Below are 26,010 nucleotides of genomic sequence, written 5' to 3' on the forward strand. Positions count from 1 at the left end.
CAAATTGTCGATCGACGGGCCTTGAACCTCGATCCGACCTAGCCACGAATCTTGATTTAAGGCCCTGAATTTCGATCTAAGGTAATCCAAAGTTACTAATTGAAAAACTCGAGGGGTCACGAGCGACAGCCTTTGACCGGAGCAATGAAGAGTTATGGTAGGACTCTCCAGGTGACATTGGGGTGTAGAAGGGATTTTGGAATGGAGGATGGAAAATTAGTAATGTCTTGCTCACTAAGGCAAGGCCCAGTTTGAGGATAAGAGCAAAAGACAACTGGAATAGTACAATTGCCTTTACAGCCTGCCACTTTTGGATCATTCAACAAGAAAGGTACACTTGGCAACATCTCTAGAAATGTAGGGATTAAGGCAACATGATCCACGGGAAATAGGACCTTGACCCGTTCTTAGACTGGAGGCCCAACAATGTACCACTTAAATAACCTAAGGCTATAAAAGAAGACACAGACAAAGAGGCAAAAAATAGAGAACTGACAACAGCTTTTTCCCTACCATTGCTCAAATTCTTTCACTGGACTGATTTTCTCTCCCTTCTTCCACCCTTCTACATTCCCCATATTGTTTAATGGTATATTCCTAGATATCTTTGAATTTTCCAGGACCCATGAGAAATAGGTATCTACATTTGGTGACTTCATTGGGGATTATCCTAGCAAGATGATGAATCCAGAAGAGGTTCCTCCTCCTTCGACATAGGCAAATGTGTCTGCCATTGGAGCCACCAGCTTCAAGGTCGTCAGTGCCAAAACCGCCAGCCACAGAGCCATGAGTGCCAAGGCCACCAGTGCTAGAGAGACTAGCATAAAGGCTACTAGCACCAAGTTTCATTCCTCAAGATCCAAACACAGATCCAGCACTGATGCTGTTTTGGAGGCCATGCAGAAGATGAACCACCAGCTGATGACCCGAATGGAAACATTAGAAGAAGCTCTCCATGTTCTGGATCAGAGGGTTTTAACGACACCACCCATGATTCAGACAGAACCCCCTTCAGCGACTCAGATGGTATTCGCTACTACCACTCCAGCTGGCATGACTTTGCCCCCACAGTGTGAGCAACAGATCATGAGGTCACCAAGAGGCCAAGATTATAGTGCAGAGCCCTACAACCCTACATTACAGGTAACCCCTGAGGCTTCTTATACTTTCCCGTCTCGAGGCAAATCAGCCATGTTTTGCTCCCCGCTTACTTATGCGCAGGTGAACCCTAAAGCACATCGCCCTCTCCTCTCTTACTCCTACTCTGCCCCAAAAGAGGTGTTCACGTACTCTAAGGTACGTGACCTCTTCAAAAAGGGCACACCAACCTCTCGGGCCTTGGCCTTTGGCAGCGAACCTCCTTACCCTCTTACTATTGCACATACCCCATACCCGCAGGGATATTTGGTCTCCAAATTCCCACAATTCAATGGTAAGACTGGTGATCCCAGGGAGCATGTCATGCGTTTTGTTGAGGCTTTGGGTCATTTCGGTGACAATCATGTGGTTCGTCTACGTGAATTTTCCAAGTCTTTAATTGATTGTGCATACCGTTGGTATTTCAATCTCTAGCCAGACTCCATCAGCACTTGGGAGCAACTGAAAAAGCGTTTCCTCACTAAATTTTTCCAGGCTGAAGAGTGTGTCACCACCTTATCTCTCACAAAGGAGGCTCAAGAAGACAGTGAGGACGTCCTCACCTTCATCAACCGATTCAGTTATCGTGCAGGCAAGTGCTTTAAAAGCAGCAATGAAATGGACTTAGTTGATATTTGTATCCAGGGCATGCTATAGGTTTATAAGCTCCATCTCGTTAACTTAAGAATTATTAGCTTTCGCGAGCTTAAGATCGTAGCTTGGAATCTCAAAGATCTCAAGCCAATAACCACTAAGTATGAGCCTCCAAAGTATGAGTCTCCCAAGTTTGAGGTTTCAAAGGCCTCCAATCGCAGGCCTGCACCTACAGCAACCATTGAAGAGTGACTACGAAAACAGTTTGACAAGTCTCAATCCAAGTCCACAGGTGAAGAGCTACTATCATTTCCTATTCGCATTGAAAAAGTCAAGAACACACTAGCCCAATGGGTTAAGGATGGTGTTGTTGTGTTACCTACCTCGCATCGCAAGCCCACCGTAGCAAATAGGGCTAATGCGGACTTCTGCGCTTGCCATCAGAGTGTCATTCACCCCACCATCAATTGCTGGGGCCTACGTTACCTTTTTCAATGCCGGATAGCAACAGGCGACCTTAAGGTCACCCCTCCTAAAGATGTCCGCCGATTCCCATATCCCAACTATCGCGCGGCTGTCATCAGCTGCTATGACAAGCTCGCAGAAACAAACCTAGGCCATAATGCAGAGCCCCCTTCAAAAATCGATCCATACCCTTTGATTGCCTTTGATGTTGACAAGCAAACCCAAGGTGTCTAAAACTGACCCCTATATGTGCTGGCTTCAATCAAAGGGGTTGAGTTCAAGTGCGCCTTTCTCGACAATGGCTCCTCTATCAATGTCATGCCCCTCTCTACCTTTCACAAAGTAGGTATCTATAAGGACCGTTCAAGTGCGCCTTTCTCGATAATGGCTCCTCTATCAATATCAACATCAACTATGATCTTTTCAGCTATGGTAACATTTACAATGATGTGAATACGCATTGTAGGAAACGTCGACATAGATGGATGGCGACATTGAAACGTGATTATTTCTATGTCGACATTGAAACGTGATTATTTCAATAATCCTTGGGCACTCATTTCGTTTGTGGCCGCCTTTGTATTGCTTTTGCTTACTATCACGCAAACCGTTTTGACTATTTGTTCTTATTTTGTTCACAAATCTTAGTTTCCTTTATGTTGGAACATTTAGCATATAATCCCAAATATGTATAAGGTTTTATGGTAACCATTTGGAGTGATAAAATCCCTGAGCGGGGGTATGGATGTACATGAAAAGGTGTATATATTGAAATAGGTACAGGTGAAGTTCTTTCATGATCAATATCGAGGAAAATTCACGGAAACCTGTAGCAAAGTCAACTTATTATCGCACTATACTCAAAAACACAATTTGAAAAAAAGATAGAACTATTGAGTTAAAGCTAAAAGTGATTAAGCAAATATTGTATATCTTTATTTGACGTTTTGGCCTCTATTTATAAGCAATTTACAAGTAATTGAGTGGACTTGCATTGTTTATCCCTTAAGAATCTCAATCACAATATAGTATAAGGATTTATATGATTTGGTTTCCTTAGATTATAATTATTCTACTAATAAATTTACTACTAAAATTGAGTTTAGTAGTCATTTGGGTTGGAATTCTATTATTTCGAGCCTTAATGAGTCCAGCCCACTATATATGTTCAGTCATGCCAGCCTAAACTTCTTGCTAAGGCCCAGTTTGAAAGTTGAATAGTATTTGTGTTTACAGTGGACCTCTCATGCGATGATGTGTCGTCTTTTTATTGGTGGGAAAGTATTTTCCCTCCACAGTTTGCCCTTAATTCCTTCCTAAATTGGGCAACGGTCCCTATTTTGAAGGAAATTTAAAACGGTCAAATGGGTGCTTGGTGGTTCACATTTCGCGACTACTGAGTTCCACGCTAGGGTTTTGCGCCTCCCAGTCCATCTTCATCTTGCTCCGTTGCTTCCGTGGTTTCCTCAGGTCAGTCTCTGGTCTTTTTTTTTTTTTTTTTTTTTTTTTTTTTTTTCTTGGTTGATCACGAGTTCTCATAGTACCTCTAATTTTGCAATTGATCCTGAGTCAACACTCACGGAATCCCCTAAGTTAGTTCGCATACTGTAATATTTTTTATTTTTACTATTTTCTATTTTCTAGGATTTTTTTTATTTTTTTGGGATTATTTTTATTTTGTCTCGTTTTGTGTGTCGGGCACCGTAGGATGTGCCAGATAGGATCCGAGAGTTGGTTGGAGCATTTTCTTGAGTTCAGGACTCTTAAAAATGCATTAGTTGTCATTTCGGCATTTTTTTATTTTGTCGAACCAAAAGGACCTAGCTGAGACCCACAACCGGTGTTGTAGCGCATGTAGATTATTTTTTCAGGACTATTGCATTTCATATATTATTCATTTGATGTTCATTTATATGGTTATGCGTTTAAATATGTAGTTTTAATGAATTTAGTAGTGAGACCCAATGCAATAAAATATCTATCTGTCCCAGTTGTATATATATAGCAATAAAATATCTATCTGTCGGACAGATAGATATTTTATTGCTATATATATACAACTGGGACAGATAGATATTTTATTGCATTGGGTCCCACATGATTTAAGTTTACCATATATACCACCTTATGTATAGGGATGGCAATTTGACCCGCCCCCGCGGTTACCCGCCCCACCCTCCACCGATTTTAGCGATTTTGGGGGACCATTTTACTTATTTGGGCGGGGATGGTTTGATATAATAAAAACCCGCCCGGGTTTGGTGCGGGGGAGGGGAAAGGTCGCCCCACCCCGCCCCGCCCCATTTAGATAGACAAATTACTTAAATACCCACATTTCATTAGTATATATATTTCCCATTGTATATTAAGTACCCTATATAACAATATTAACATAAAAAATGAATTTGATTAAAATGAAATTTGCAATGGTGAAGAATTGAAGATGAGAGAAAAAAAAAAAAAAAAAAAAAAGTAAATCTATTTCAACAATAAATAAATTATGGTTTTAAAAGGGGCGGGGCGGGTATCCGCGGGGGTAAAAATGTTAAACGGTTACGGGGATGGGGTGAAAAATACCCTATTTTTGCGGTTTTGGGTGGGACGGGGGCCGAATTTTTAAACGGTTGTGGGGGCGTGGGAGGGTACACCCGCCCAAACCCGCCCCCGTTGCTATCCCTATTTATGTATTACATTTTTGAAATAATTAAAAAAAAAAAAGAAGAAAAAAAAAAAAGCCTAACAAACAAATACTCGTATTTGCTGTTTAGCTGTGTACATGTCTCTCACTATGCGTTTCGAGACGCATATGATGATGTGGTAAGAAATACGGCATGACCACATTATTTTGTATTTTGGGCCCACGCGTTTGACATTTTTCAATATTTATATTGCTCCATTACCAATACTTTATTAACTTTCAAAATAAGAATGATAATAATACTAAAATATCTAACAACCTAATATTTGTTGTGTTGTGGTGCAACGGTACCATGTTTCATTATGAGTTTTGAAATTGGGCCCATCTGTTTGACATTTTTTAATATTTGTAATACTCCATTACCACTGCTTTAACTTTCAAAAATAAAAATAATAAAAATAAAAAAATTGTCTAACAACCTAATATTTGTTGTGTAGTACCATGTCTCACCATGACTTTTGAAAAACATTAGTGCATGTAACAAGAAACACATCAGGACCACACCTACAACTTTGAAGATAAGGAAAAATGTTATACTTCAATATATATCTATATTATTTTACAAGTGTAATTTTTTTTTTTTTAACATATTTTATTTTATTTTTTCATTTGATATATACACTTTAATTTATTGCTTTCATTAATATACACACATACAATATTAATTGATGGGTCGTATTCACAAATCCTATCTCTCTATTATTAAATTTTTATTATTTTTCTTAAAATGTAAGCTATTTCTTAACATTTTTTAATTTTTTTTATTTGATATATATACTTTAATGTATTTCTTTTATTAATATACACACATACAATAATTAGCCTATGGTTCATATTCATAGCTCACATCTCTCCATTACTAAAAATTAATTATTAATAGAGCTGTAAACATTTGGTTACTAATCCTACAATTTTTAAACTATTTATTTTTAAAATTAAAATATGAAATTTGAAGAAGTCACAACCCATAAGTAACCTCCCCAGCTTAATGTTTTAGTTTTCACACCACATGACCTTAGTAAGTTCGCTTTTTCACATGATCACCTCTTCTTCCAATGCCAATTCATCAAGCCTTTATGGACATTTCTTCAAGCTCAATGTGGGTTCCATATTCAACCATCATCATGGTCTAGCCTTATCACTTGGGCAGCTCACCACTAGAAAGGCATCTCGAACTCCCATAGCCACATTATTTCGAAGTTGAGCTTGGCAACACTGGTTTACCAAACTTGGACTGAACGAAATAGAAGAATCTTTCAAAAGAAAGTCATCACAACCAATGCTCTGCTCCACCAAACCCTATATTCAATTAGGAGCAAACTTCTCACTTCCACAATTAGAGATACTCCAAATGCATCAAGGATTGCAGAAGAATGGGACATCCCTATCACCATAATCCATCCACCGCTTCCCCCTCGAGAGCCTCCGGATCAGGCACGGTGACGTTAAATTGATTGAGTTGTTCTCTTTTGTACTGGAATTTGGGGTAGTCTTAACGGTCTACCATTGCTTTGGTCTCACTCCAGTATGGGCCTAATTCGTGGGCTATCTTCTTCTTTTATCTATGTTTGTATGTTCTTGTGGGCTTGGCCCATCATCTATCTGGTTAGCTATTGCTAGCCTTGTATCCTTTTTCTTCAATGAAATTTATCTTTACATTTCAAAAAAAAAAAAAGTTAGCTTTTTCATATAACTTTTTTATTATTTTTTTTACGAAATAAAAAGTATTAGAAATTAAATTAGTAGATAGATCTGTCTCTAGATGGACGAGCACAATTAGCTCTAACCAAATTAATCTGCTCCATGGCAAAACCATTTGGATATAAGTGCGCTAAAAGGCTGTTTCATTCTATATGGGTATATCTTGCTAATATCGGTTTATTCATTCTATATGGGTTTATCTTGCTAATATCTAGTTTTAAAGCCACATTTTACCTCTACCACTCCTATTTTCGGGCTTTAGCACCTGATAGTCCTTTTTGTATTAATATATTTTATTTTTATCACAAAAAAAAAAAAATTTCTAAACATGAGCATTTCTTCATCTTGAGACAAATTTTGCTTGGTATCGATCATCTCTTGTTGGTTTTGGAACGGATCAAATCAAGAACAATAGCTGTAAAAAGGGTCATTTGTTTCACGACGGATTCGAATGGAAAAATGATTAGGTATAAATGGATGGGTATGTAATATTAGCTAATAGTTTGAGCTTTTGGGTAAATGGGTAATTGTCCACCTGTTATAATTAGTATTAGAGCCAGACCCAATTCTTAATCCGGTGTCACGCTAAGTACTTCGCCTGAAAGGCATTCGGATTTTTACCCCGGGCAGACAGGGTGGTCAAATCATAACCGCAACGAGGGCGTTGTGTGAATTTGGGTGGGGGAGAATGTTAACCCTAATTAAATTCGGGTTGAGATTTTTCAACTCAAGCTTAACTTTAATTGTAAAAATGATTGTCCAAACTCGTGAAAAATCAAACTGGACTCGAATTGGGTTCGGGTTACCCAACCAAAGTTACACCCCTAACACTCATATCTTGATTAATATTCTCTTTGAATCAGGGGTGGTTGCATGCTTCTCGGTAATACTATTTTGCTTCTAGAAATTAAACATTAAAAATATAACTTGATCGGAATAGTTTTGACACCGATTATGGCAATTGCAGAGTTTAATCTACCAAGTATGAACATTTGTGATTACAGAATAGTTAATTAATCTCACTATTTACCAGTCAGTACTCAATTCTCAAACCGTCCAGTCACCACCTTCAGCATAACCTCAGGTCCCCAACCTAGACCAGAACAAACTCCCTTCTCCAGATTGAGGTCTTTACATTTGTAACCACTGTAAAAGAGGAATATTATAAATTTTAGTTTATGATGAAGCTAAATTATGTAAACGGACTGTCAGTCAACTTTAAAAAATTAAATGATTTTGTAGTATAATTTTTTAAAATCATGGATAACTGTGTATTTTTGCTAATTATCATGAAAGTAATCATAATTTATTTATATCATCATTTAATATTTATATGCTTGTCCAAAACGTCAAATATTTTTTATACCAAGTATTTTATTCTTGCGTCTACACAAACTTTTTTTCTAGAATATCCTTACCCATAAGAAATCTTGTATGCATGTGCTTTAATATAAGTCTTTAAGGTACACCTGCCGAGTCAACCGGATTTTGGTCGCCTTTTACAAAAGCTTGATGCCAGCTAAGAAAAATGATAGCGAAGTGAGCACATGAACTTTTACATAATGCTAGTGTATGTATGTGTGTGTGTGTATATCTTGTATGTATGTGTGTGTGTGTATATCTTGTATGCATGTGCTATAATAAAAGTCTTTAAGGTACACCTGCCGAGTCAACCGGATTTTGGTCGCCTTTTACAAAAGCTTGATGCCAGCTAAGAAAAATGATAGCGAAGTGAGCACATGAACTTTTACATAATGCTAGTGTATGTATGTGTGTGTGTATATACACACACGATTAGGTAGTCTTGGAACCAGACTTATCATGAAATTATACAATTTATCACAATAATTACCAAAATTTATCAAAATTTTCTTGTCCGGCACAAACATATAAAATCACCCCAAATTAACATATAATTTAAATAAGGAGTTTGAAGAGAGGAGGTACCAAAGCGATAAAATTAATATCATATAAAATAATGTAGGATTATAAAAGTGAGAATGTACACGAAGCAGGGAAGTGAACGCGCAACACGCCCATTTTAAAAAATTATGTAAAATCATAAACCATTGCTAGTGGCTTTTATTGCATTTACTTTTTAAACTCTCTTCAAACATATAAAACAAAAATCAAAGAATCAAAATATTCCAAATGGATTGTTAATACAATAGGGCCATACTTTCACCAGTCAACCTTAATGAAATAGTATTATACTATGACCAAACTTCCAAACAAAATTGAAAAGTCTCAATTATGTTAAGATATATACGAAAAAAATTTCACAGTTGGCTTTACATTGTAATTAACTTCCTTTCACATTGAAAGTTTGAAGGCACTTGAAAGACTTCAAGGAAACAAGTCATTGTTTAATCAGAAAAATGAGTCGGATCTAAAATGTATTTTATACACTCATGTCATCCAAGAAAACAAAGTCTTTGTTTAACCAGAAAAAACAAGTCTAATCTAAAATGTATTTTATACACTCATTTTTTAAATCTAAAATGAGAAGAAATTGCATATGGTACTATAAGCTATTCTGTCCATTTTGGAGACCAATTTTTTTTTTTTTTATTAATGTTTTTTCCTTCTCATAATTCTCTAGTTGTTGCTCTCCAAATGGGATAGGACAAAAGAAATTCACGTGTAGCATTACAATCATTGTCAAAACAAGTTACAGAATCCGTAATTCATTTCTCCAGTGTTTTGCTTATTAATCAAATATATTTTACTATATAATTTTTTTACCAAATTTTGAAAGGTTATACAACCAAATATTAAAAAATAAAATAAAATAAAATAAAATATTTTAAGTTGAAATAAAGAGAAAGATCATAAATTACCGACCCTCCCAAGCCATATATTAGAAGTTAGCTGGAATATTTTAAATTTCTCAAGGCCAGTACAGCTCTGGAATGCTAATGTGAAAGTGAATCCCACACTAGCTTAGTACTATGTATCTGAAATTTCTGAATACCAAACTTCCTGCTAAATATACACACACACACACACACAGACATATATATATATATATATATATTATATTTGGATTCATTTTTCTATACCTAGTACCTCATAGACATCACGTGTTGAAGACGACTTTCTTTCCCCAAGGTATTGTTGAAGTAGACCTTAATATTTAAAAAGAACAAAACAATAAAGAAAACACAAATGTTAGGTGTCTCAGTGCTTTTCTCTGGAGAGAAAATTTCAGTGATCTTCACATCAAGTTCGTTCTTCATTATTCTTTTAACACATTTCTACAGTTCTTGTATATCTTAATTTATCTTTTCGATTTACTAATTAAAATCCCTTAACCCTTTGTCATAAATTGAATATTGCAGATCAATCTGAGAATTAACTTCCCAACTTTGGTGGCGTTTGGAACAAATTCAAGGCCACTTTGTGCACACTTCTATAGTTCTTGTACTTGCAGGTATTCTACAGGATAATATGGTCCTGGTCTTATTTCGTTTTTGAAATTCTTTATTTTTTATTTTAAATTGAAAAACCTGATGGACAAAATCCAGGTAATTAAGATAAGATGTCTTCATATAAAATCAATGCGAATGTTTATTTGTCAGTTTTGTTTGGCATTTTTTTAGTTGACTTGCTTATTAAGAGTGACTAGTATAATTCAGTTCTAAATTTGTATGATTCAATGAATATGGGAAAACTATAGCTTATTATGCCAAAATGGCAGTAAACGTTTCTTGATCTGTTTATAAAATTTAAAGTAATGATAGATAGTCTAATAGTTAGAAAATTTTTGACGAATTTTATGCAAGTACGGGCTCATGTTGTTATGATATTTGGAATATTAATGACATCATAATGGTGTTAGTCAGCCTCACAAAATTTAATCAGAGTTATCCTATTGCCTACACCATTTTCCTAAATTTTAATATTTGACTAAGTTGAATTATATCTTAATATGACACACACAAAAGGCTGTTAGATACTTTGATCTTCAAGGCTGCTACCTACAAGTCTAGGTGAATAGTGTTAGTTCCAATGAAAATAACATCCTTAGTAGAAGAAACATCACAAGAAGTCCAGTCAAAGCTTGTAACTTAAACCATTGAGATGTTATATTTTTTAAACATCCAAATCATTATTCTAGTAATGTAATATATATTAATTTTGAGAAAAAACAAGAAAGGAAAAATTAGATATTTAAAGCAACCTATTAGTAGTTAATTATTAATTTCCTTAATCCCTACTTAGCTTTGTAGCTTGTAACTTAAAAGACTTTAGTTTTGTACACTTGGACTTGAACATGAGAATTATATTATTCTTTCCAATATTGATTAGTGATTTCTTTGTGAAACAGATACACTATTTCTTGTATATAAACATGGCCCAAAGAATAGCAAATCATGTCCTCTCTCGTACACCCTTTAAGCCCTATATCTTCAGAGTTGATGATCTACTACGCACAGTAAATGAGAAGGCCTACGAACCAGCTATGGTTGCCATTGGTCCTTATCACCATGGCAAAAAAATCTTGGAAAGAATGGAAGAACACAAATCAAAGTACCTACAACAACTTCTTCAACGAAGAAACGAGTCTAGTGTGGACAAATATGTTGCAAAGTTGAGAGCATTGGAAGAAGAAGCGCGTAGTTGTTATGCAGAACCGATCAGTCTAGACAAAGATAAGTTTGTAGAAATGATGCTCGTTGATGGTTGTTTTATCATTGAGTTTTTGCGCAAGACGAAGATGAAAGAACTAGTAGATGAAGATGATCCTATTTTCCAGATTGATCGGATCAAGAATATATTAGGACGCGATCTGATTTTGTTTGAAAATCAACTCCCATTGTTTATTCTTGTTCAGCTGTTCAACATGACCAAGCATTCGGATGATCACATGAACGATATGGACATAGCTGAGATAGCTTTGAACTTTTTGGGCAGAAAATTACCATGCTCAAAGGGCATACAAGCGTCCACTAGGGTTTCAATTGATAATTTTGATCATCTGCTAGGCCTCATGCATCATCGTTGGAGTCCTTCCTTTGCTGAAATGGCACCGAATAGAAACGTTGGAAATCAAGATAAATTGCAGTTGATAAAAAGTACAACAGAGCTCGAGAGGGTTGGCATTAAGTTCAGAAAAGCGGTGAATACTTCTTTATTCGACATAAGGTTCCGAAAGAAGATTATGAAAATTCCATCCATAACAGTTAATGACGAAACAGAGTGTCTCTTTAGAAATCTCATTGCATACGAGCAATACCATCAGAATTTTTGCCAGAATTATGTGACTGGTTATGCAACCTTCATGAATTGTCTCATTGATTCTGCAAAGGATGTTGAGGCACTTCGTAGCTATGGAATCATCGAAAATCGATTAGCTGATGATGCATCAGTTTCTGCTATGTTTAACAAGCTGTGCTCTAACGTGGCCATTAATCGTAGAAAGTTCTGCTATTCCCATGTTTTGGAGAAAGTGAATGATTATCGTCCCGGATTTCTTAAAAAGAAGTATGCTGAGCTGAAATACAGGTTGAGAGATCCATTGACGTTCCTAAATGTTAAATTTTCTGTAGTGACAATTGTACTCGCAGCCATACAAATTATGGATCTGGTAAATAAATCCTAGAGTCTTCTGGCATGTTAGTCCTTTAGAAAGAAATATGGTTAAATAAAATTTGAGTAATCGTTCAATAGTTGCTTGGAATTTTTTTAATTAAAATTAGTTTCACTCAAGGTGGTGGTGGTTGTTTTTCTACTTATTATTTACATTTAGAATAAAGTGTATTTAATCTCTTTTGACTTTCACCCTTTTTATACTAAGTAAATCTCATTTTATTATTTGTTTGCCAAAAATACAAAAAACCCCTCAACCAACTCAAGGGGTTATTTTTGAATTTTTTCCAAAAATACCCTCACCAACCAAAGGGGGTTTTATAATTTGCCTAATTGTATGAATTTAACTAAAAGATTCTATTCTTTTTATTTCTTGATTAATAATATTTGAACATATATCTTTCTTTACATACATCAACAAACTTTTAATAAAAGAAAAATATTATTAAAATAAAATAAAAAATTAAAATTCATAGTTCATAGTGTAACTACATGCTATTAGCCCCCCTTCCCCCCCCACCCCCCACCCCAAAAAAAAATCTTGGTTAGCGGGGGTATTTTTGGTAAAAAAATTCAAAAAACAACCCTCTTAGTTAGTTGAGGGGGTTTTGTGGGGGAAAAAAAAAAAACATAATAAAAGGGGGTTTACTTCAAAATTGTGAGAGTCAATGGGTAAATGCACTTTACCCTACCCTTACATTTATGGGTTTACATTTTTAAGTTTAAGCTAAGGAAAAGTGCAAAATACTCTCCTAAACTTTTAACAAGTAAGCAAAATACGCTCTGAACTAAAAAGGTGAGCAAATTACTCATAGTACATGGTAGTTCTGAAAGTGAGTACTTTGCTCTGATAGAGACCCGATTGCTTTCCGATTATTGTTAATGTACAATTACTAACTTACCCCCTTTTCATTATACAAAATAAAAAAAATAAAGAATGTTACGTAACATAAATGCCCTTGTGTGTGTGTAATACAAAAGCTTCCAACAATACATATGCAGGAACCAACCACCACTGGATTGCGCTCGAACAATTGAGTAGTCGCCGGCCAGTAACTTTCGTACATCATACAGAAAAATGAAAGTTTTCCACTTGCAATTTATCAAGAACAATATGTATTTCTCTACCAAATTGTGATCCAATTCTGGCAAATAAGGATCTTAATAGTTAATTAAATAGCCTTTTTAGTTTCTGATACACCATCTTAGGCAAATCATGAACCGTTCACTACTCGATCAGGTTTGATGCTTATGTGTGTTTGAACCTTCATGTGTCTGAGATTGGTTTGGATTAAAAAAAAATTATTATTTTTTTATTATTTAGATTTTGGGTTATTGAGTTCATTTTATTTTAATTTTTTGTTCACTGCAAGTTAAATGTTAAAATCCGCAAATAGGTTTGCCTTTTTTTTTTTTTCTTGATGAGATGGTGTTGGTTTATATATATATATATATATATATATATATATATTGCCGAAGGAGTTGGTTTGTTGGAGCACCCATAGTCCTAATGCAGGGGCAAATTTTCCAAAAAAAATCTCTTGAAATCGTCCATGACTGAATTTTGATCTTTCGAGAATTGGAGTTTTCTTACAATTTATTAAGTTTTTATTTTGGTGCTTTTTTCACAAGATTTTTGGCCATTCATGTTTTTATGATTTTCTGTTCACGAGTTTGAATGCTAAATTTCTTTAGTTTCCCAATTTTCTCTTGGTTATTATTATTATTATTATTATTTTATCTTGCTTATTAGGAATAACTTTTTCAACTTTCTCTGTCTCAAAATAAGTGTCATATTTTCCTTTTTTGTATGTCCCAAAATAATAGTACACTTTTCTTTTTCAAACAATATATTTCACGTATATGTCCTTTGAGTTTAGAATTTCAAACTTAAATATTTCAAACTTAAAAAAACAAGTTAGTAATTTTTTCAGTAGACAATGTATGTCCCACATGTCCTCTTAAAAATTACTGCTCCATATACGCGACATTTAAATTGGGACAGAGGTAGTATTTTTTGTCCTCTACATGTTACTGATTCTCTTTAACGAATCAGAGCTCCTGAACTACACTAAATTACTAGCTAGGGTTAAAAAATAAAAAAAAAGGAATCAATATTAGTAAAAGTAGTAATAGTATGTTTATATATAAATTGACCAGGGGAAGAGAGTAGAGAGATGATGGGCAATGGGGAGAGAGAGAGAGAGATGGGCAAATGGGTTTGATAGTGATAAAGAAAGTCAAAATGCTTTACATGGGGAGAGAGGTAATAAAGGGCATATTGGAGGGTATTTTTGAAATAAATCCTAAGAAGTATGTCACATGCATAATTATATCAACTTTTTATTTTGTGTTCCTATTTTATCCAATAACTTCATTGCATTATTTTACACAACAACTTTATTGTATTTTTTTTTTACTAGGCTTAACTTTATCACTGATAGGTTTTTACTTAACTTGACTTTCATTTTTAGTTGATTTCCATTATTTATGAATGAAATAAATAGTATATAGTTTACAAAGTCTAAATTAACTGAAAACTCCATCATTTTTTTTATGTACATACTACTAATTAATTTTTTTTATTTATTATTTTACAATTTTTATAAAATAAGGACAATTTAGCTATCTAAACTTTAACATGATATTTTCCTATAATTTTCTTAGATAAATTTTCATCTTAACCGAATTAATATTAGAAAACTAATTTTTCTCTCGTTCACTTCACTTTTTGAAATATTTATGATATATGTGTGTGTGTGTGTGTGTGGTGTAGAATTAATGTTAAAAAATAAAAAGAAAAAAAAAAGTGGTGGGACCCATCATAATTGCTTTTATTGGCCAAAAGGGCATTATCACCTTATCTCTCTCTATCCCGATTTGGTTCTCTCTTTCTCCTTTCTGTTTTCTATTTTCTTTTTTCTTTTTCTTTTTTTTCTTTTGCAAAATTCAAGCTTCAATTTCTCTTTTATTCCTTGGAGTTTTTGGGTGCCTTTTGCGGCAAATCGAAGAGCTCGGTGAGATCTTCAAGTTGATGTAAGCAATTTCAGCTTTTGGCCACTCTAAGAATTCCGAAAATTTAAACCCATTTGAGGGTTTTCTACAAAATTGAGGTAGGGGTGTTCTAATACCCATTTCTTTGAGCTTTGTGAGTAAATCTCTTTTAATTGATGTACAAGCATGCTTATATTGTGCTAAATTCTTGAGATGTAATATATATATTGTATACATGATTTTTTTTATGTTGTAGAAAGTGTGTGTTTATGTGATAGCCGCGTTGTTGAAATGATACATGCTTAAATGATGTTAATTTAAGCCTTATGTATTTAAGTTGTTGGATTTGCAAATTGAAAGTATATAAAATGCGATGAATTAGAAATGTGAGAATGTGCTATTGTGTGGAAATTCATATTTTAAACATGTCTAATTGATGTGGATGATATGTACGAAATTTTTATATTGTCATAGCATTGAAGGAATTGCATAATATATGCATTACCATTGGGAAATTAAAGGGAAAAGTTTATTTTAAAAATAAATGAAATTATTTTTGAGAAAATATTTTTAAAGGTGTTTGCGAAAACCGGACGCCTACGAGGCGCCTAGTGGTCCGTGTTGTTAGTGTAGTCGAGAAGGGAGTATGGTTGAGCTAACTAGGCCAGATGCGATGCTTTGGAGGTGCCTTGTGGTCGTGGATAGTTAGTCAACCCTCCATTCGTGACGCCTTGAAGGTGCCTTGGGTTGGATTGCGCTAACGGTTTGGAAGTTGAAACGGTATTGTTTTGGAAATGGGGAGCGACATTGCATGGCATAGCATTGCATTGGCATACATTGTACATTTGGTGGTTAGACGACTTGCGTATGTATTTGTTGATATCACCGTTGCTTTACTTGCTTACCCCGAGGCATGATCCCATTTACCTGTATTCTATTCCTTGTATGGATTCACGGGGTCGTAAGAGGTGTGTCTTAGACACTTCCTACTGAGTGGTTGGCTCACCCCATTTTATTATTAATATTTTTCAGAATACGAAAGGGAAGTGGCGGACGACGCTCCTCCATAGGTTTTGACAGGTTAGTGGACTGTTTTCGACATATTTTATGGCTATGATCGCATCATCATCATCATCATCATTATTATTATTATTATTATTATTATTATTATTATTATTATTATTAATCGTATTATGTATTGACATAGAAAAGGACGGTAGTGCCCTTAATTGACCTCGGGTTCGGATAAGGACCATCCTCGGGTTCGAGTTGTTACAAAATGGTATCAGAGCAATACCTACGGTTATGTGGAAGGTGGATTGCATTGTTAATGTGTTAAAGTGTTTGTTATCTAAGAAGCATGCTTAATTGCTTATGTGTTTACGGTTTTAAAAGACATACTTCTTTGCTAAGTGTTCACATGCTTACATGTTTAATTGCTAAAATGTGTATTATATAGTCATGACGATGAAATGTATAAATAATTAAAAGCATATTAATTAGGGTAAAGTGCAAAAAACCCCCTTCAACTATTGACCATATGCAATTAACCCCCCTGATCTACTAATTTGACATATAACCCCCTTGAACTAATCAATTTGGTGCAATTAACCCCCTCCGGTGATAAGCCGGTTGACTTTGGCCGTGAAGACGCACGTGATGGGTCACGTGACAAACCAAATTTCTTTAAATGACCATACAATCCTTTACCTTTACACCCAAAACCACTTAAAACACCCAAACACGCCCTTATACTAAATATACACTGTTCATCGTCAATAAAACAGACGATACCATCTCCACCGTCCCGTCCGTCCCCCCAACTACACCTTCGAGGATGAAGATGGCCGGCGAGACAGATCCGGCTGTGAGAATGGAAATGACCGGCGAGATAGATCTGGGTCTTGGACTTGGATTTACAGCGCGGCAAGCTTGAGGATGTTGATGGCAGTGAAAAGCCAGTGAGAACAGATCCGGCTATGGTGGATCGAGCTCGTGGCGGATCTGGAGGAGACAAGAAAAGAGCTGTGAGAATAGATCTGGCGGCTGTGTGATGAGCTCTTGGTCGGCGCGGAGCCGATGAAGGCAGGTTGTGTAGACGAATGACTCTTGGCCATGAGGTGCACAAGCTTGGACTCCGATAACCACAAATATCACAACTCAGAATTCACTTCAGAGGATAAGGGTTTATTTTCCTCAATTTATTCGCACTCTCTCTCTCCTCTCCTTTTTCTCTCTCTATATCGTTTCTGTAATTCTATATACATATATATGCACAAACTGATGATTGTATAATTCTGTTTGTCTCTATTTGTATGCTTTGGTCCATCGGGAGGAATAGTGATTCGTCCGGTGGGGGGCCGGACGGCGATGGTGACTCTGGCGAGGAATGGACCGGCAGTGAAGTGGCGGCAGCGGCGAAATGTAGCGGTGGGATCGGCGGGCTGGATCAGCGGTGGCTCGGCTGTGGATGACTCGGCGGCGCTCAGATGAAGCGATGGCTGTGGGGATAAAGCTCGGATGGTGGAGAGGACCGACGAGCAAGGTGGGCTGAATGGCGATGGGCTGGTTCGGCCATGGTTGACTCGTGGTGATGGGTTGGTTGCGGCTGAACGGCGATGAACTGGTTGTGACTTCGGCTGTGAGCTTGCGGATGAAGAGACGGCAGTGGGGACGAGCTCGAATGGTGGGCTGAACGGTGATGGGCTGGTTCGGCCATGGTTGACTCACGGCGATGGCCTGATTTTTTTTTTTTTTCAGAATTTATTTTTTTAGCTGGTGGTTGCTAAATTTTTTTGAAACGACGTGGCTTTATACAGGGGTAAAATTATCTTTTACTATTTCCGTTTACACCAATTGGCCGGAGATGTCACATTGGGGGTCAATTGCACCAAATTCAATAGTTCAAGGGGGCAAATTGTAGTTCAGGGGGGTTAATTGCATATGGCTAATAGTTGAAAGGGGTTTTTTGCACTTTACCCTATTAATTATGATATGATGACAAGTGTAATTTAGGTGGTAACGACAAGTAGTAGGCATGGTGTGTGCAGTTTTATTTTAAATGATAATGTGGCAAGTAATGAGTACAGTAGGTGCAAGCATGTCTCCTTTGATATTGTGACGGTTATTAGGTATGGTTATACAAGTATTTTTTTTTTTTAAATGGAAGACGGGGTGTCTAAAAGAAATAAATAAATAAATTTAAATGATGAGATATGATTGTGTCATGGTATGGGATACAGTTATTATATATATATATATATGCATACAAGTATAGGAGTATGCAGTTGAGCATGGATGGTTGTGTGGGTTTTGAGCTGAGTAGGCGAGGGGCTCGGTTGCTTTAGAGTTATTTGGGGTGCCGGTTCTTATCGCGAGGGTTTCGAAAGAGAAAGGTATGCCTTAGGAAGTTAGTGTTTGTGACTTGAGTCACAGTTTGGTGCGGAGGTTCTTTTCGAACCGGTCGTGGTAGGTGTGACAGAAGTTGTTTGAGTCACGAATGTAGTTTATGGATTGCAGATGTGTATTACGGGTGTTTTGGCGCGATTTAAGAAAGTGTGTTGGTTACGGTTGGTTGAGGGGTGATTTTCCATTTTGAAAAATTGCGGGAGTGTGCTACGGGTAATCGATTCTCGGTGGGTCGATTGCATGGCTCGGTGGATTAGCGGAGTTATAGGTTGTCATGGTTGTCGAGAGAGTCACAATGTGAGGTATAATAGTCAGTTTTAGCTGTGTAGTGTGGGATTGCATGATAAGGCAGGTAGTATGGGGTCATTGGTATGTTTGGTCATTTGCGGATGAAGTGATTGATGGTAAGTATTGTGCTACCAAATGAACTTTGTTTTGGAAGTTGTAAACTGTGGACTGGAGTTGAGTTTTATGTTGTGTTTGGGGTACGAGGAGGTAGTACTTATTGTTTAAGGATTCAAAGAGATAGACTGATGATTAGAATGATTAAGACGAGGGTGATCCCGTAGGTTTAGTTAGTAGCCCCATTTGACTTTTTTCAGGATCAAGACTGTTCTGAGGAATGGTGAAGAGGAGAGGTAATGATGTTAAACCAATGGAGTGAAGTTATCTTACTTAGGCACATAAATTTTCTTGAGAAGAATGGTCGGAGTAGTCGATTAAGTGTTGGTGACTGATTGTGTTGTAGATGGTTTGAGGAGACATTTTGATGTTGAGCATTCTGGTTTTTGCGCTCATTTTTCCTTTGGGATTTGTCGGAATGGTATTGCTATATAAAGATTCTTTTCTAGTGGCAAGTAGTGGCTGTTGTAGGAGGTATTGAGAATAATGCTTATTCTTTTGTTATGATAGTGTTATAGGAAGAATTGTTTGGTGGTGACTTGGTGATCTGGTAAGGTGAGAGGTTTGAGTTGTCATTCGAGGATGATGGTAGTAGAGGCGTTATGGCAAGATGTTTAGTATTGATAAGCAGAATGGTTTGAGGTATGATCAGAGGGTGGATTGGAGAGTATGAGTTGTTGTTGTATGTTGTCAGGTAGGTGATGGGGGTGCTTCAGTCGAGGTGATGGTGAGCAGCTTAGTCTTTAGAGCCAGTGAGGAAAATGTTACCAGATAGACACCTTTTTCTTTTGACGAGTCAGTAGGTTATTGTGACTGAGGTCACAAGTCGAGTGTACACGGTGATCGAGGCAGTATCGTTTGGGAAGGTAGTGATGGAAAGGGTGGTAAAGTGTCATTTTATGGCATATGGGTTGTCATTTGGGAATGACGGGTTCTTGATGGAATAGGACGTGGTGTCCAACGTATATTGATTGTTCTTAGTGTTAATATGTTGTGGGTATTAATGCTTTTTTCTGGTTGGTTTTGGTTAGCATAGGTGTTGCGGGGTATCGTATGCGAGGTTTCTGTGTTGATAGTGTGTGACGATCCATTAGTGTCGAGGTCACCTAGAATTGAGTTGGTAGTTCTGTACGGGTATCCATTTGGTTCCTCTCTTTATGTGTAAGGAGTTTAGTTCATCTCAGGCGAGATTGGGTGTCCATGGTTGGACAGTTGTTGTGTAGCATGTGACAAGGTGTCGGTTGCATTCAGGTGTAAGTCGTCAGTCTCTTATGAGAGCAGGATTTGTTACCCTTTCCATTTGTTCTAGTCCTGACAAAGATTTCGTTTGTCGTAATTCTTGTTCTCCATTTAGGAGTTGTGCGCGTCCGCGGATGGACGGACTTATGTGTGGTTTGTTATGCTGTTAGAGTTTTCGCGTAAAGATTTGGTTGTAAGAGTCGACTCACTCCCACAGAGGGAGGTCGGTTCTTTGGTTTTAGTGGTGCTTGTTCTGAGAGTGGTCTTGACTAGTAGTGTGTGAGGCATGAGCTGCCGAATAAGGAATGTGTGTTTATGGTGTATGGTACTAGTGGTGATGGCTAGGGGTGTGTCGTGAATTGTAAGCTTGAGGATGGTTAGATGATATGATGTGATGTGAGTCATGTATTCAGATGTTTTTATAGGCATTTGATTCGAGCAATGTCTTGAGGACAAGTGTCGATGTCGCCTTAGAACTACGTGATCAAAGAAAGTGAATGTGGGATTCCATTGAGGAATAATGGGAATGATTGATTTTGATTTTGAGGTTTCAGGCATGAGACAGTCGTATTGTGTGTTTTGAGAAGTAAGAATTGAACCGAATGATGGTATGGAGTCGTTTACCTGGTATAAGTGCATTGAGATCATTAGAGAGTTTTTTTTATGCTGGTTGATGATTGTGACGTTTGGTGTTGTGTTATTACTAGCTTATTAGGGTTGTATGATTAAAGCATGATTGGGATTTTTAGAGTAAATATATAACTGTTTAGCCGTCGTGGTTACGTAGAACGATGGATTGATAGTAAGTGAATCTCAAAGTTGTCTTGTGGACTGTGTGAGAGTGTGTATGAGGTTTGGACCTGAAGACAGGAATGACATCTGTGTTGAGACCGGATCGATGATGAGAATGGCCTGGCCAACCATTTCTCCTGAATCAGTCCCTCTTAGCACGATGTCGGATCAAAGGTTAATGATTGTTTCAATTTGTCAGGGATAGTGAGAGCACGGTATTGCGCGTTGTGTCGGTGTGACAGTGTGGATTCGGATGATTTGTTTTGGGTGATGAAGTGTGTTAGGTAGTTTCAAGTGTGTTAGGTAGTACCAAGTGTCTAGTATAGGGCTTGCAATTCGATCATTAATTATTGAAGATTTTGTTTTAAGGATTTGTGACCTGGGTACAGGATAATTTGTTTTATTGTTCTGGTGATTCATGATTATGTAGTCATTGGGAGATTCATCATTTAGTCATCTTGGGGATGATAAGTTTAGTGATTGCCGCTTGGTGTGGTTGGTAGTTGTTGTACGGGTATGTAATGGTGTAGTTAAGTGTTAGGTAGTGAGTATTCAGTCTGATAGAGATGTGTAGATTAGAGTTGAGCTTAATTATGAGATGGACGGGGTTCTTTGTCTGGAGGGTTTTGTGTGTCTTTTTAGGGAGGAGTTGAGATTGGATATTGTCATGTTTGGTGGTCTAGAGACCATTCTTCTTTTAGGCTTCGGAGTTTTGCGTAGTAGTGTAGAGTGGACCAATGTCCGTTTTGAGTCAGGTATAGGGCCTAATTGGTCTCGTGTTCTGATGTCGTGAGTAATGAGTACCCTCATCGGGTGGTGAGCATTGTGGTGTGGGATGCTTGGTGACGTCCGGTGTCAAAGGCAATAATGTTGGTGAGTTCATGGTTTTGGGGTTTTGTGAGGTGTTCTTGGAAAGGTGTGTGGTTGTGGGCCTCCTTCTTTAAAGAGGGTAGATTTCGAGGACGAAATCTTTTAAGGAGGGTAGATTGTAATATTTATGATACATATATATGTGTGTGTGTGTGTGGTGTAGAATTAATGTTAAAAAAGAAAAAGAAAAAGAAAATTGTAGGACCCACCATAATTGCTTTTATTGGCCAAAAGGGCATTATCACCTTATCTCTCTCTATCCCGATCTAGTTCTCTCTTTCCCCTTTCTATTTTCTTTTTTTTTTTTTTTTTTTCTTGTGCAAAATTCAAGCTTCAATTTCTCTTTCATTCCTTGGAGTTTTTGGGTGCCGTTTGCGGCATCGAAGAGCTCGGTGAGATCTTCAAATTGATGTAAGCAATTTCAGTTTTTAGCCACTCTAAGAATTCCAAAAATTTGAATCCATTTGAGGGTTTTCTACAAAATTGAGGTAGGGGTGTTCTACTACCCATTTCTTTGAGCTTTGTGAGTAAATCTCCTTTAATTAATGTACAAGCATGCTTATATTGTGCTAAATTCTTGAGATGTAATTTATATATTGTATACATGATTTTTTTTTTTTTTTTTTGTTGTAGAAAGTATGTGATTATGTGATAGGCACGTTGTTGAAATGATACATGCTTAAATGATATTAATTTAAGCCTTATGTATTTAAGTTGTTAGATTTGCAAATTGAAAGAATGTAAAATGCCATGAATTAGAAATGTGAGAATGTGATATTGTGTGGAAATTCATGTTTTAAACATGTCTAATTGATGTGAATGATATGTACGAAATTTTTATATTATCATAGCATTGAAGGAATTTTATAATTCATGCATTACCATTGGGAAAGTAAAGGGAAAAGTTTATTTTAAAAATAAATGAAATTATTTTTGAGAAAATATTTTTAAAGGTGTTTGCGAAAACCGGACGGCTAGGAGGCGCCTAGTGGTCCATGTTGTTAGTGTAGTCTAGAAGGGAGTATGGTTGAGCTAACTAGGCTAGATGTGACGCCTTGGAGGTGCCTTGTGGTCGTGGATAGTTAGTCAACCCTCCATTCGTGACGCCTTGGAGGTGCCTTGGGTCGGATTGCACTAATGGTTTGGAAGTTGAAATGGTATTGTTTCGGAAAGGGGGAGCGAGATTGCATGGCATGGCATTGCATTGGCATACATTGTATATTTGGTGGTTACACGACTTGCGTATATTTGTTGATATCATCGTTGCTTTACTTACTTTCCCCAAGGCATAATCCCATTTACTTGTATTCTACTCCTTGTATGGATTCACGGGGTCGTAAAAAGTGTTTCTTAGACACTTCCTACTGAGCGGTTGGCTTACCCCATTTTATTATTAACATTTTTCAGGATACGAAAGGGAAGTGGCGGACAACGCTCCTCTACAGGTTTTGACGGGTTAGTGGACTGTTTTTGACATATTTTATGGCTATGATCCCATCATTATCATTATTATTATTATTATTAATCGTATTGTGTATCGACATAGGAAAGGACGGTAGTGCCCTTAGTTGACCTCGGGTTCGGATAAGGACCCGATTAGTAATTTGGACCCTCGGGTTCGAGTTGTTACACTTTTTTTTTCATGCTCAAAATTTGAACAACATTCTAAGAAAAAAAAAAAAAAAGAAAAGAAAAGAAAAGAAAAGAAAAGCAGAAAAAGAAAAAAATTAAAAAAGTGCGAATTAAAAAAAAAAAAAACCCCTTTTACTATTACCCAGTTGCGAAATACCCCTATAAATATTTTTGGCAACTTAATTTTCTTCCGATAAGAATTCGGAAAGAATTCAAAACTTTAGAGGTTATTTCTTGATTGGAATATGTGGCCTCTTAAAACAATTTCAAAAATCAGACTTACACTCTGGCGCGCTCTTCTGTGGGCTCCCTAATTGACTATGCCCACCCTTCTGCCTTCTACATAGAATGAATATTAGAATCAAATAAACATCGCCTTAATGATGCCCTAATTGAATAAAAAAGGACTCTCATCAGTGAGTAGGCAGAGGTGGAATCTGAGAGTTCTTCCTCGTCTCGTCCGAAGAAGAAGGTTTATGGACCCAACTTTTCCCTCTTATTCAGAGTTTGCCCGAGCTCTTAATAGGATTCCACGACCTCATCGGCAGCATTATTACATTCTTATTACATTACAGATTGAAATAAAAGAATAATGCTTGCCATAGGCCACATAAGAAGGAACCTTCTTCTTATGATGAGGTGGCCAAATAAAATATCAACATGTATTAAACTTCTTTTAAAAAAAATGATGAATACAGGGAATAAAAACTAATCCACCCCCTCTCTCTCTCTCTTTCCATCTCATTAGTAGTATTTCCTGGCCAACAAGAAATTGAATGAGATTAGAGGAAATTGTGAAGTTATAACATCAAAATATGATAAATATCAAAAGGGTTCCAATTTTAATCAATTTTATATTGGGGTTGATCAGATTTGGATCAAGATAGGTCTCTCTCCATTGACAGTGATGTTGGGAGTCAAAATCCTCTCTCTCTATTGAGAGCATCATATGCCGAGAACGAACCTAGAAATTGCAGGCGAGGACTTGGTCTTGAGTTTGGTAACTAACAATGATTGTTGAGATTGATTGAATTCAAGATGTGGATTTGTTGTAAAAGAAGATAAACGATAGAAAGAAAGGAATTACAGACACGTGTAGTGGATTTTATTTTTATTTTTTCCAGATCATATGGTGGATTTGGTGAAAGTATATGGGGTTTTAAAACCCTAGGTTTCAACAATCGTTGCCACATCTTCTGCAATAGATTGGAGGTCTACGGATCTCGTCAACAAAAGCAAATCTGTGTTAAATGATTTCCCACCTTTTTGAAGTTCTTGTTATCGCCGGAGTTAGAGGGCAAAGAGAGGGGAAAAAAAAGAGGGAGGTGGATTGGAGAGAGAACGGGTGTGGCGGTGGCTGTGGACGGTGGAGGTGGTTGTAAGGGAAAAATATTTTGTTGTGGAGAGAACGGTGGCAATGTCAGTGGCGGCCATGGACGGACAGTGGAGGTCGCGGCCATAGACAGATGCTGAAGGTCATTTGAAGATAAAGGAGGGATGTATATATATATGTGTGTGTGTGTGTGTGTGTGTATGTGTGTGTGTATTTGTATATATATAGCTGCGTGAGAGAGAAAGAGGGAAGGATCAATTTCTATTCCCTATAGTCATAATTTTTTTTTTCCTTTCAAAACTTTAACACTTGTTGATGTTTTATTAGGCCACATCAGCATAAGAAGGAAGTTCTTTCTTATGTAGCCTAAGGTAAGCATTGTTCTTCAAAAAATTAGTGAAAATCTAAAAGTTTAAAGTGCAAAAAGACCCTGCTATATACAAAATGAGATAATATCCCTTTTGTGCAAATAACCTTTCAATAATTTAGATGAGTACATTATGTCAATTTAACAACTAAAATACCTGAAATGTCTTTATTTTTCATTTTTATATTTTTCTCTTCTTGTATTTAGTATGTATATTGTTCTTAGATTCTGATATGAAAGTGGAGTTGGCAAAAATTGGTGGAAAAGTGTCACCGAACAATTAGACATCCAACAAAAGAAGAAGATAAAAAGGAATAAGAAATTCAATAACGGAGCCCTAATTAATCACAAGTGTCGGTCTAAGGATCCCGAAGAATCCGCCGAACAAATCAAAGTAATTATTAATTAATAAAAGAGTCTATACTTTTTCTCATTCTTAAGAGTCAAATGCCATGACGGTGATAGGGAGCAATTGCATACCTAACGCGGATCCAGTTCAAGTCTTAATTAATTACGAGTCCATCCATAATTACCGACTATGAACCATTTATGATTACCATTTATATTCATGTATTGATCGTCATCACAAACATATATAAATATCTCTTATTATCAAATGGACACTATCAATTCCTTAATAAATTGAAACATAATACATTGAATTCACCAATTATATAAATCATAAATATTTCAGATATGTCAGGAACATATGTCACTTTAATCCAAATAGGAATTTGCTATGCCAGGGCATATAAATCCCAACAGTCCATGAGCCAACTCTCCTTC

At 36.6% G+C, this 26,010-nt stretch overlaps 1 protein-coding gene and 1 long non-coding RNA gene across 2 annotated transcripts; both read left to right on the forward strand.

Annotated features, from left to right (window-relative positions):
• The first annotated feature begins 9,672 nt into the window (after nt 1–9,672).
• Nucleotides 9,673–12,309, forward strand: LOC132300140 (UPF0481 protein At3g47200-like). Its single transcript, XM_059797144.1, has 3 exons — nt 9,673–9,821; nt 9,937–10,028; nt 10,926–12,309. The coding sequence occupies exon 3, from the start codon at nt 10,950–10,952 to the stop codon at nt 12,198–12,200; it is 1,251 nt and encodes a 416-aa protein (XP_059653127.1). The 5' UTR covers nt 9,673–9,821; nt 9,937–10,028; nt 10,926–10,949; the 3' UTR covers nt 12,201–12,309.
• A 2,308-nt stretch (nt 12,310–14,617) lies between these two features.
• Nucleotides 14,618–25,228, forward strand: LOC132300211 (uncharacterized). Its single transcript, XR_009480352.1, has 3 exons — nt 14,618–15,300; nt 16,214–16,261; nt 23,300–25,228. It is a non-coding gene; the product is annotated as an uncharacterized LOC132300211 (long non-coding RNA).
• The last annotated feature ends 782 nt before the right edge of the window (nt 25,229–26,010 follow it).

The sequence above is a fragment of the Cornus florida genome, unplaced genomic scaffold (genome assembly GCF_030987335.1).
Source record: "Cornus florida cultivar Cherokee Brave unplaced genomic scaffold, ASM3098733v1 CherokeeBrave_3.0.0_Hap2_Chr01, whole genome shotgun sequence".
In the NCBI taxonomy this organism is placed as follows: Eukaryota; Viridiplantae; Streptophyta; class Magnoliopsida; order Cornales; family Cornaceae; genus Cornus; species Cornus florida.

Coding starts and splice junctions, on each gene's coding strand:
- LOC132300140 (XM_059797144.1), top strand. CDS start 10,950: ATGGCCCAAAGAATAGCAAATCATGTCCTCTCTCGTACACCCTTTAAG.